The sequence below is a fragment of the Rana temporaria genome, chromosome 10 (genome assembly GCF_905171775.1).
Source record: "Rana temporaria chromosome 10, aRanTem1.1, whole genome shotgun sequence".
Taxonomy (NCBI): Eukaryota; Metazoa; Chordata; class Amphibia; order Anura; family Ranidae; genus Rana; species Rana temporaria.
The window spans coordinates 120,089,792-120,101,163 of NC_053498.1; the positions used below are offsets into that span (position 1 = coordinate 120,089,792).

Below are 11,372 nucleotides of genomic sequence, written 5' to 3' on the forward strand. Positions count from 1 at the left end.
TTTAGCAATAACGGAAACTTTAGATCTTCTGGCCCCAAAAAAACAGATTCAAAATATTAGATCCCCCAACAAATAACGCGCTCTGGTTCAATCAGAACACTCGTACACTAAAATGGCGTTGCAGAGCGTTAGAAAAAAGATGGAGGAAAGACCCTAATCCCATCACTAGAGAGGCATATACTGCGGCTCCAAAAAAATATAAAGCTGAAATAAAAATAGCCAAAAAAACACATCTAACAGAAAAAATTAGGTTGGCGGAAAATAAGGCCGCAGAATTATTTAAAGTTGCCAATAGCCTCGCAAACCCGATCTGTTTAGACACCAAGGAGGAATTTTCTCCAGAATTATGTGAGAACTTAGCAGAGTATTTTAAGCAAAAAATTATAGATATAAGAAATAATATACATGATTCTTGCTATACAGAAAGTTCTCCTGTATATGAAGGGGTACGTTTTACTAGTTTTTCTGCAGTAACTAGTGTAGATATTTTGACCATCCTCAAGTTTCTTAGAGCCTCGTCCTCAGTTCTTGATCCCTGCATTGCGCAGTTGGTGAAGGATTCTGCTGTTGCCTTGGCACCATTTATAGCAACATTATTAATATGTCTTTTGCTATTGGAACAGTGCCAATATTCTGAAGCAGGCGGTTATAATCCCCCTCCTGAAGAAGTCTAACGTGGCACGGTCCGATTTAAGCAATAATTGACCAATCTCGACCCTGCCTTTTTTAAGCTAAAATAATGGAGAGAGCCGTTGTGTGGCAACTCCAGCCACATTTGGAGTCTAATAACATTTTTGATGAGTACCAGTCTGGATTACCTCCCGGTAGAGGTACAGAGACTTCTCTGATTAAAGTTAAGGACGATTACCTCTGGGCCTTGGACAGCAATGAGGCCTCTGCGTTAGTACAGCTGGATCTGTCGGCTGCATTCGATACCATCGATCACGCCAGACTGTTGGAGAGGCTGGTGTCTGTGGCCGGGCTTGAGGATATGGTGCTGACATGGATGGCCTCATTCCTGCGGAGTAGGGTTCAGAGGGTAAGACTGGGGACGTATTACTCTTCTGATAGTTCCCTGTCTTGCGGTGTCCCTCAGGGTTCGGCTTTATCGCCGATCCTGTTTAATATCTATATAAGGCCACTGCTGTATATCATCCGGCGCCATAACCTTAGCTTTCACGTACTATGATGGACATTATCGTTTTGCAGTCTTATTATCAATAATAATATTTATTTTATATTTTCTCACTATTTATGATGAATCATTGTTGCTGATTATTCACTATTGATTAGTTATTATTTATTTATTTAAATTTAGATGATCAATATTCCTAGCGCCCCTGTTTTCCTCACTCACATATATGAGACTTGAGAAGGATCTATTAAAGTTCAGGAAGTTTTTAAAAACTTTTTTATTTTCTCAAATGTATGGCCCTATTGAGGGTCAGATATTAGTATTATTTTTAGTCTTTTTAAATTTTGTTATATGGTTTTATGATTATGATTGTTACTGTCTACTGGAATGAGAGATCTTTTTTTCTGTATATGGATATGTTGGTTCTATGAGCGCATCAAGGCCCTTGGGTAATGACTGCGCTCTCAATAAGCATTTTTATAAATAAATAAATAAATAAATCAAATCAATCAAATCCTCAATGTTACCAGCTCTAGAATGGGCACACTTTTGTTAGCTCAACTAAAGGAAATCTTATCAGTCCTCATTGTTGTTCTGCCCATTATTAGTACTTATTTAATTGTGTGATTACTACTGTGATGTATAGAGGAACATAGGGAATCTCAGCTACTCTAAATATAGCACTTGTAAAAAAAAGTGTCCCTTAAAAATATTTTTGAAATGTTGGCAACTATGTACTTAGGCACTGCCCAAGGGCTACCGGGTCAGTAGGGGGCCCCATGAGAGGCTCCTGGGATCCTGTGATAATAAAGTGGTAGTAAACTTCGCTAACATTACTACTTTTTAGAGGCCCTGAGGTAGGTTATGCCATAGTGTACAAATATGCACAGCATATTAGCACATTAGGGTACACTTAAATTGTCAGACTGAGCCCTCCAGTGCTGCGCTGTGATCAGACCGGCGGGTCCCGGGCTCTTTCTATCTTCACCCGGTCTTCCTTCTGGGCTCTGTGCCTTCGGTCACTTGCCTTGGCTGGGCTGCGTTGATGTCATTCCCACGCATGCTCATGCGCATCCTCTCTCTCTCATCCCCCCCTTACCCCTCACCCCTCTCTCATCCTCTCTCTTTCTCATCCTCCTTCTCTCTCTTTAATTTAATTTGTTATAACAAAATGTTTTTGTATATTTATTTATTATTTATAAAAGGCCCTACCAAAATCCTCAGCACCAGGCCCATGATGTTCTTAATCTGGCCCTGGTTATACCCATATTCAGGGTGTAACATGTTCCTATTCACCCACCTCCCACCACCAGATCCCCCCCTCCCTGTGACAGTGGGTGGGGGTTCCTCTTCCCACAACTGTTGTCACATTTTGAAAACAGACACTATATTTATTAACAACAATCTGTAAATAAATGAGTCTTCTACCTCAGAAAATGGAATTGTAGTTTCAATGATTGTAGTCTATTCACATTGCCTACAACTCTATAACTGAAAGCCCATATAGAGGTACAAGCAACAGAGCTGCAGGCAGTATGTGCAGAAGCCTGGCATTGCACCCGCAATACACTTCTGATCCGGGCGGATTTGGGAGCGGATACCTGTCAAAACCAAATACCCCCCACAATAATAATTGGCAGGGGGGGGGGGTATCTGGTTTTGACAGATACAAACAATCTACATTTGACAGGTTTCATCTGAGTTGGTAGACTTTTCCTATCTTACAATGGAATGTGATGAATGATAATGACACCCTCCAGCATGTAAAGGGTAAATAACATCTACAACAAATATGCAGGGACTATCATTACAATATTGTAGTGAGGGAGGGTGTCAGCATCGGGTTTCACTGTAAATTGTGCTTATAAATTTGGTGGTAATTCACAAGTAGGAAACCTTCAGCTGAGCAGTGAGCACCAAATTGAGGTAAGAAGCCATTCTGGAGCCAACACAGAAGGAAATCTTCTGAAATCCTATCAGCATCTAAAATACATCAGTCCACCTAGAAATTGCGCTTATAATATTGTTTTGCAGCATTTGAATTATTAAGTGGTAAAGGGTGCATTAGTAGTGATGGATTGTAATTATTATTATTATTTTTAATGTAGAGCTAAGCATTAAATTAATTATTAGAGGCATTTTCCTATTACCTTTTCTATTACCCACATTACATAAGACCTAATCAGATATATGAGGTAGCTTTATTTATGTTCACAATTTTATTAGTTGTTTTATGATAGAATTTTTTCAAAAACTGCACTTGCACTTTTTTCACAGTTTGACTAAATTGCTTCAACTGTTTTGTATTTTTTATTTTATGTTTTGTGTTAAATGCCGACACGTATTTACAGCTTGATTTTAAATTAAATATTTTTTTTTTTTTTTTTTTTTTTACCAAGTATACTTTCCATAGTTGTTACTAAACAAATCTGTTTATACATAGTACATTAGGTATGTATACACTATTAGCTAGATTCAGGTACAGTAGATACGGCAGTTAACAGAGGACAGAGAGAGACAGAGAGAGTGTCATTTTTTGCAGGTAGATAGAGCAGGCAGGTAGGCTAGTCAGTTAATGTTACAGTGTGTAGAGGATATATATACATCCCAAGTGTTGTACATATATTTATACACTGTATAGTTAAGCTAGATCCGTTCTTCCTAATTTACTGGCTGGCAGGTGATTGTGCTATTTAAAGACGTTATCACAGGTATACTATAAACACCCAGCAGGTACAATATTTAAAGGAATTTTTCATTTTTTTATTTATTTTTATTTAAGCATCATTAAAATCACTGCTCCTGATGCAGGACCTAGTAAAAGTCCTGATCCTAGGACCTAGGAGTGACCTAGTAAAAACCTTGTGACAGAAGACCATCCATAGCTGCTGGATGTCACCCCTGGGGGGGAAGCAGCCATGAAAAACACATCCATACATTTCTGTAAAGCGCTTAGGACAATAACACGATGATTTATCTGATTTGAGCAATGTGTTGGATGAATTATCACCAGTTCACACAAAATGATTGAAAATATAAAAAAATGTTTATTGCACTTCTATGGTCACACAGACAAACCACAATTGGTATGTCTGCCGTGGGTGGCAGCCGTAACAGCAGCTGAGGGCCATCACAACCTATTCTATCAGTGCATTGGTTCTCAACCTTCCTAGTGCCGTGACCCCTTGATAAACTTTCCCAAGTTGTAGGGACCCCTAACAGTAAAATGTATTTTCCTAGCGTGGGTTGTTAGCACCCAAGGCAAGGCAAGTAATTTACACCCCTAACCCAGGGACATTTAGCATTCCCTGAGTCCCTTCCACTCTTACAGTATTAAAACTCCTTATGGTACATTTTACGATGTACCACTCTTTCACTTTGTTCTCCATTATTTCCCTTTTATCTCTCTCGATCCTAATTTCTTGTCCCCCCCCCCCCCATCCCTCTCTCTAGCTGTCTTTCTTGTTTCTTCTCTTATTGTTTCTCTCCCTTTTTCTTTGTTCCTGCCCCTCTTTTCCTCTCCCTTCCATGTATTCTCTATTTTTTTCCTTCTCTTACTCATTGGTGGGGGGATGGGGGGAATGGAATGAGTGGCAGTGCTGGTGGGAAGTTGGGATGAGTGGCAGTGCTGGCAGGGAGTTGGGATGAGTGGCAATGCTGGGGCGAGTTCTGATCAGCCATTTTAGGTGCTCTTGGTCAAGGTCATCTGCTGATCTGAGAACTGTAGTGGGGACTTTTAATGGCAACTATAATCACAGGTAGTGTTACTGTGTCTCCAACTTTGTGGTGTCTCGTAGCAGTGATACCTATGCCAAAATCAGGAGATGGGGTCTCCTCCAGCCCCTCCTACATTCCTCACCAGTCAGCTGACCTCAAGTCTCTGCCCCCCAGCCATGCCGTGAACTGAATGTGCAGCTGGTAAGAGGCCAAGTGGCGGCCGCAGGCTCCAGGGAAAGCTGCAAAAAGGCTGGGAGAGCAGTGCAGGCTTCAGGAAAAGCCCAGGATTTGGTGACCCCTGAAAAATCATCATTCGACCCCCAGGTTGAGAACCACTGCATTAGTGATTCCTGACTTTAGCCGTACATTTTTCCACAGCGAAGGATTATTCCCCAACATCTCCATCTGTGAGCAAATAGGCTGACACAGCCACCGGATTGTGCTTGGGGCAGTTTGGTGTTTTTAGCATATGGTTATCCATTGAACCGACCAGTTACAATATCATTGTTTTTATAGCCAATTGTGGTTTGTCTATGTGACCCTGGAGGTCCAATAAATGTTTTTTCAATCCTTCTGTGTTGAACAATGTCTTGGATGAATTATCACCAGTTTACACATATAGATTGAAAATATAAAAAAACATTTATTGGACCTCCAAGGCCCCATGGTTTTATTGCATTTCTTAAAGTGGTAGATGCTGTTTTGTGAATGGAGCCCACTGTCTCCTTATCCGTGTTTCTGTAGTCCAGGCTAAATAAACAAAACACACAAGACTTTTTGGGCACAGAAACAAACTTCTGTTCTATACTTGTAATGTAGTATTTTGTTTGACAAGATCAAACCTCTTCTACCCCCAAAACTAGCACAAAAAAAGTGTCTTTACTGTTGGCTGATCACAATGCAGTCACCTGAGTCTCTGCTACCAAAGCATGATGACTTTAGTCACAATGTACTAATATTGGGTGGCATTCTAATGAAGTCATATTAATATTTAAAAAGTTGAATTTTTCTCACAGATCAGAAGAGAGGATACACAGTGGAAGATTTCTTTGGTGGAAGATAACAATATCACAGGATGGAGACCGGCACTCATAAACTCTACCATGTACACGGCTTCCACTCCCGGGATTTCCTAGATGCGTACTGTTCCAGTAAACCAGAAATGCCCTTTGCTCATGAGGCTTTTGAGTATCCTATGGAGAAATTTTACAATGCATTTTCCTCAGGTAGGTAAAGCTCTTTTTAATAATACATTATTTTTGCATGAAGTATTTATTAGGAGAAATTAATAATAACTATGTGTAGCGCTACCCCCAAAGGAGCCGCTGATTTGTTTTTGGGATCGGCATATTAAGTTACCTTGATGTGGCCCAGGGGTGCAGTTGTAGAGACAAAGTAGTGAGCGAAGGTCCAGACAGTGAATAAAGGTTTTTTCCAATGCTTTATTTCCAGGCCAACACGGCCAACATCAACATCAAATAGGAAGAAAAGGTTGATGAACAGAAAGGGAGAACCTTGCAGTATCAGGCCTGGATATGAACCGAGCAATCCTGCTCTCAGTAGTATCAAATTGTGATTTGTCGCCACTCTTTCTGAGTGGGTGAAGTGCCCCCGGACAGACCCCTATCACAAGCCTGGCAGCCTAGGTGTCACTTTAGATTTCTGGGAGGAACAAATCTCTCTCTCTCAGACCTGGCTCTAGGGCCTCTGCCACAGGCCAATTACTTTAAGTGAGCTGAATGGATCAATGGAGCGAATCCTCCCAGTAAGTTTTAGCATAGGTCACCAGATGACAGCAAAGCGTACCTGTCAGCATTCCGGTCACCAGATCCCCAATTGGTTCGGTCAAGCCCTGTTGGACAACCTGCCTCCGGGTTCCCCTCAAGCCGACCCCCCAATCGAACGGCACCCAGCCTGGGATCCTCTTAATAGAACCGGAGATCCAGTAAGTCACCTGAGTCCCCTTTTACCTCCGGATGAGGTTCGGTGTAGCTTGCAATTTTGGCCAGGTGGGCTACGCCGGCGGGGTCCATGGATGCGCGTACCCTGAAGGTGGATGCCGCACCTGGAACCGGGACCCCGCAAAGATTTTCGAGCACATGACACCTGTCACAGATATACTCTCAGAAAAACTCCTCTGATTGGCTACTGGGAAAAACTTGCTCTGCCAGAACCCCTCTGGTGCCAACTGCTGGCCAGTACAGACTGACCCAGTGGACATTTCTGGAATGACAGAAAGTCCCAATTTAGTAAATTGTGAATGGGAGCAAACTAACTCTCCCATTCCCCACTAACTTTAGTGTCGTGCCCGTACTGAAAGTAAGGGGGCGCTACATATTGATTTGCAGAACGGTCTTATGCAAGTGAAGATATGACTGAAAAAGAGGGTGAAAGAATCATATAATTAGATAAACCAGGTAGAGACAAAGTAGAATTTCTCCTGATCCATTCTTTAGGAAAATCAAAAAGCCCTCTAGTGGCACAATGTCACTGCTGCCAGGGCTTCCATCTTCACAAAGTCTTCTTTCTGGGTTCACGGGCTCTGTCCGTTTGAACGGCCGAGCCATGATGATGCGCACAGAAGTCACAGTCTCAGCACAGAGCTCTGAATGTACAGCACTGTCCTTTCAGAGTACAATGTACATGCACCAGTGTCATCACTGGCTACTACTAAACAAAATATCTCCTAAACGGTGCATGCTTAAGAGATATTTACTGTACATACAGGTAAGTCTTATAGGGCTGTAGGTATAAATCAAAAAGTGGACTTTACTACCGCTTTAACATTCTGTTGGAATATAATAATATACTGTACATAGGGAGGTTGAAGATTAGCAAGAGGTCATATACCCAAATGTGTTAAAAGATAAATTATCTCCGCTATAGGGAGTCCTGGTTTGTCTACCCCTGGCAGAGTCCCTGGCTATATGTGTGGAATATTCCAACAATGGGATCTTCCTGACATAATTCTCTCTGGTTTTGTACTCCTGGAAGTTGTAGCTGCCCCCACCCATCTCTGTGTGTTCCAACTCTTCCTATTACATTCTCTATAATATAAAACAAATCATGCTGTGAGGGATGGTGAATACCCATCGGAATGGACACAGCAGGTGTGCAGACCTGGGAGCTCATCATAGAGATAGAAGAAACTGGTTTAACTCTCCGGTGCCTACCAATAACTGAAATATCAGTTTTTAATGAACTGACCTATAAAAAATATGCCCTCTTCTTGAATGGCCTATATTGATATTTAGATGTAACACAGCTGTGCTTTAACTGTCTTGAATTCAAATGCATTACATAGAGACTATTCCACAGCTCTCTTTGAAGGTTGTTTTAAATCTTTTACTGCAGGTGACTTTAGGGGAGACGTGTTGATTGACATCAGTGCTGGTCCCATCATACAACATCTCTATGCAGCGCAGGAATATTTCAGAGATATCATCATTCTCAAGCCTACTGAGCACTGTATTCTAGAAGTGAAAAAATGGACAGACAGCCGAACCGGAGCATTTGATTGGTCACACACCACTACACTTGCTACAGAATTGGCGGGAAATAGGTGAAGTATCTGCTACTTTTTTCTCCTAGTCAGGCTGAATACCTGGTGTGATGAACTAGTAGCGTTGGGAGGAGGACCAGAACTTTTTTTTTAAAACATTCGTTATTAAATTTTTGTATTTAACTATTAATAATTATTTGATTATTGTATTTTTAATTAGTCTTTTCAACTTGTGAGAAGATATTACGAGGGAAAAGGTTATGTTAACCCCTTCGTGCCTAGGGTAAAACAAATTTAAATGCCTAAGCCCAATATTGCAATTTTGACATGTGTTAGTAAAACCGTACATGTCATCAATACTTTGTGCATCCAGGTGGATTATACTTTGTTTTTTTAGGACAAATTAGGCTTTCATTTGGTGGTAAATGTTAATGTATATCTCCTGATATTTTTTTATTATCATTATTATTATCAAGGAAAAACTAGCCCAAAATAGTACAAAAAACATATTTTTAAATTTAACTGTATATTTCTTGCTACTACCATACCTTACCACCAAAGAACTACCCAAAATACATTTTTCTGCTCCTGACGATTGCAGCGATACATCATATGTATATTTTATGTTGTTTGCACTTGTATTACAGCCCAGAAACAATAGTGCGCATTTTGCTTTTTTATTTTTTTTTAATCGTATCTAAAACACACTGACACTAACTGATACTGATTCTAATTTAAGACAAATCCTGTCCAAAAATTACTGACCCTGATCTTAAAGCGGGGGTTCACCCTAAAAAAACATTTTTTTTTCTAGCATGACATCAAGCATACTAGCGCGATCTACAGTATGCCTTTATTTTATTTTTTGCCGCTGTACTCACAGTTTACTGCCGTAGTGAAGTTTCAGACTCCCCGCGGGGAATGGGCGTTCCTATGCAGAGGGAAGATGATTGACGGTCGGCTATGGCGTGTCACGCTTCCCGAAGATAGCCGAAATAGGACTTGCCTCTTCACGGCGCCTGCGCAGTCAGCTCCGATGTCTGTGCGCAGGCGCTGTAAAGAGGCAAGTCCTATTTCAGCTATCTTCGTGAAGCGTGACGCGCCATAGCCGGCCGTCAATCATCTTCCCTCTGCATAGGAACGCCCATTCCACGCGGGGAGTCTGAAACTTCACTACAGGATTAAACTGTGAGTACGGCACAAAAAAAAAAAAAGAAAGGCATACTGTAGCTCACGCTAGTATGCTTGATGGCATGGTAGAAATTTGTTTTTAGGGTGAAACACCACTTTAAACTAAACACTTACCCTGGCACTGACCTACTGTAGATCAAACCTTGATCCAGGTATTTTTGTTACTTTGTTTCACACATTTTTTTATTATCTCTGCAAGGACAGAGAACGATACAATGTATCAATGTATCTCGCTTGTCCATTCACAGAGACAGAAAACACAGGCATGGGCTTCACAGTGACTAAATACTGATAGATAGCTAATTAGAGGCTATCACAGTAATCAGGTGACCCTGAATTGTCCGTTCCGGGTCCCGATCGTTAGAACAGGGCCCAGGGCTCTCAGTGAGATTCAGGTCTCTGTGCTGGGAGCGCGCCACACAACGCGCTTCCAGCACAAAGGGAGATATGTAAATTTGCGGTCCCACGGGAAAAAGCCTAGTCCAGTGAGGTTGCATATTTGCGTACTGTTGTCGTGAAGGGGTTAAAAAATGCATTAATTATCCACTAACATCAAATGTAATACTGCTAGAAGAATCTTTTTTTGGGTGTGCGGCATATGATCCCCAGTAAAAGCAGTGAAGGGAATTGGTGGTTAGTGACTAGCTGTAAGTGCTTTATCTCTATGGTAAATGGTTGGAGTCGACACTCCTCTTCCAGTGATATCTGAAAGTCTCTTCTACAGCTCAGAAATGTTAACGGTATTCACTAGCTCAGACCTAATATACTCAATACCTCTCAGAATATCAGTTAAATGCTTTATGTGACATGGGATGTGCTTCTTCCTTTCAGTGACCAATGTGAGGAGAAGGAAATTGGACTCAAGGCGGCAATTAAACATGTTGTAATATTCGATCTCAACAAGGAAAATCTCACAGACCCAATTGGGCTACCACAAGCCGACTGCCTTCTGTTCTGGTTTATTCTGGAAACCATCAGCAAAGACCTTGAAGAATTTGTGACAAACTTCAGGAAATTCTCAAAGCTTCTAAAACCCGGCGGGCGCATTATGTATTATGGAGCTTTAAATTGCACATACTATATGATTGGGGAAGAGAAGTTCCATTTTTTAAAGTATAATGAAAGTGACTTGAGAAGTATGCTCAGTAATGAGGGGTTTGTTATCACCCATTTGGAGGTTTCTCAAAGAAAGGCTGTGACTGATCTGATGGATTTTGATTCAGTTGTGTTCTGTACAGCTTATAAAGAATAGAAGATTTAGGCCTCATTCACACCATTGTGTTAGAAAGTGCACATGAATTTCATGAAAGAACATGTGTTTTTAGTGCAATATAATGTGTAACAAAATGTAATACAAGGCAAAATGTGGGTGGGAGCTTTGTGCATGTTTTCCATGAATTTCTTCCTGGGAAATGTACCATGTGATTTTAAAAATGCACTAATTAAAAATGTTTTAGTGACCCATGGATGTTCTGGATGTGCACCTTTGTATTATTGTGTTATGTAACCTGATTAAGATGTAATGCTGAATTGTCAAATAAAAGCTTTTTCTGTTAAAAAAAAATGTTTTAGTGAATTTTCTGAACATCACCATGTGTTGCTATTAACGATAAGGCAAAACACATTTTACCAAAAACTCATAAATGATGCAGAAAGCAGGATTTGTGGAAAACAAAATGCACATGGATGTGAACAGCTTCATAGATTATAATGGCTAACTAGTTTTCATGAGCTTTTATTATGCTGTTATCTGGGTTGTAGTGCATATAAAAAAACAATGGTACTAATGGGCCCTTAGGCTGGGTTTACATATATGCAAATTGGATG

General features: G+C 40.7%; 1 protein-coding gene across 1 annotated transcript; it reads left to right on the forward strand.

Annotated features, from left to right (window-relative positions):
* Window positions 1–2,960: 2,960 nt before the first annotated feature.
* LOC120915538 (nicotinamide N-methyltransferase-like) lies at window positions 2,961–11,013 on the forward strand. Its single transcript, XM_040326115.1, has 4 exons — window positions 2,961–3,061; window positions 5,869–6,078; window positions 8,207–8,414; window positions 10,377–11,013. The coding sequence occupies exons 2-4, from the start codon at window positions 5,928–5,930 to the stop codon at window positions 10,795–10,797; spliced, it is 780 nt and encodes a 259-aa protein (XP_040182049.1). The 5' UTR covers window positions 2,961–3,061; window positions 5,869–5,927; the 3' UTR covers window positions 10,798–11,013.
* The last annotated feature ends 359 nt before the right edge of the window (window positions 11,014–11,372 follow it).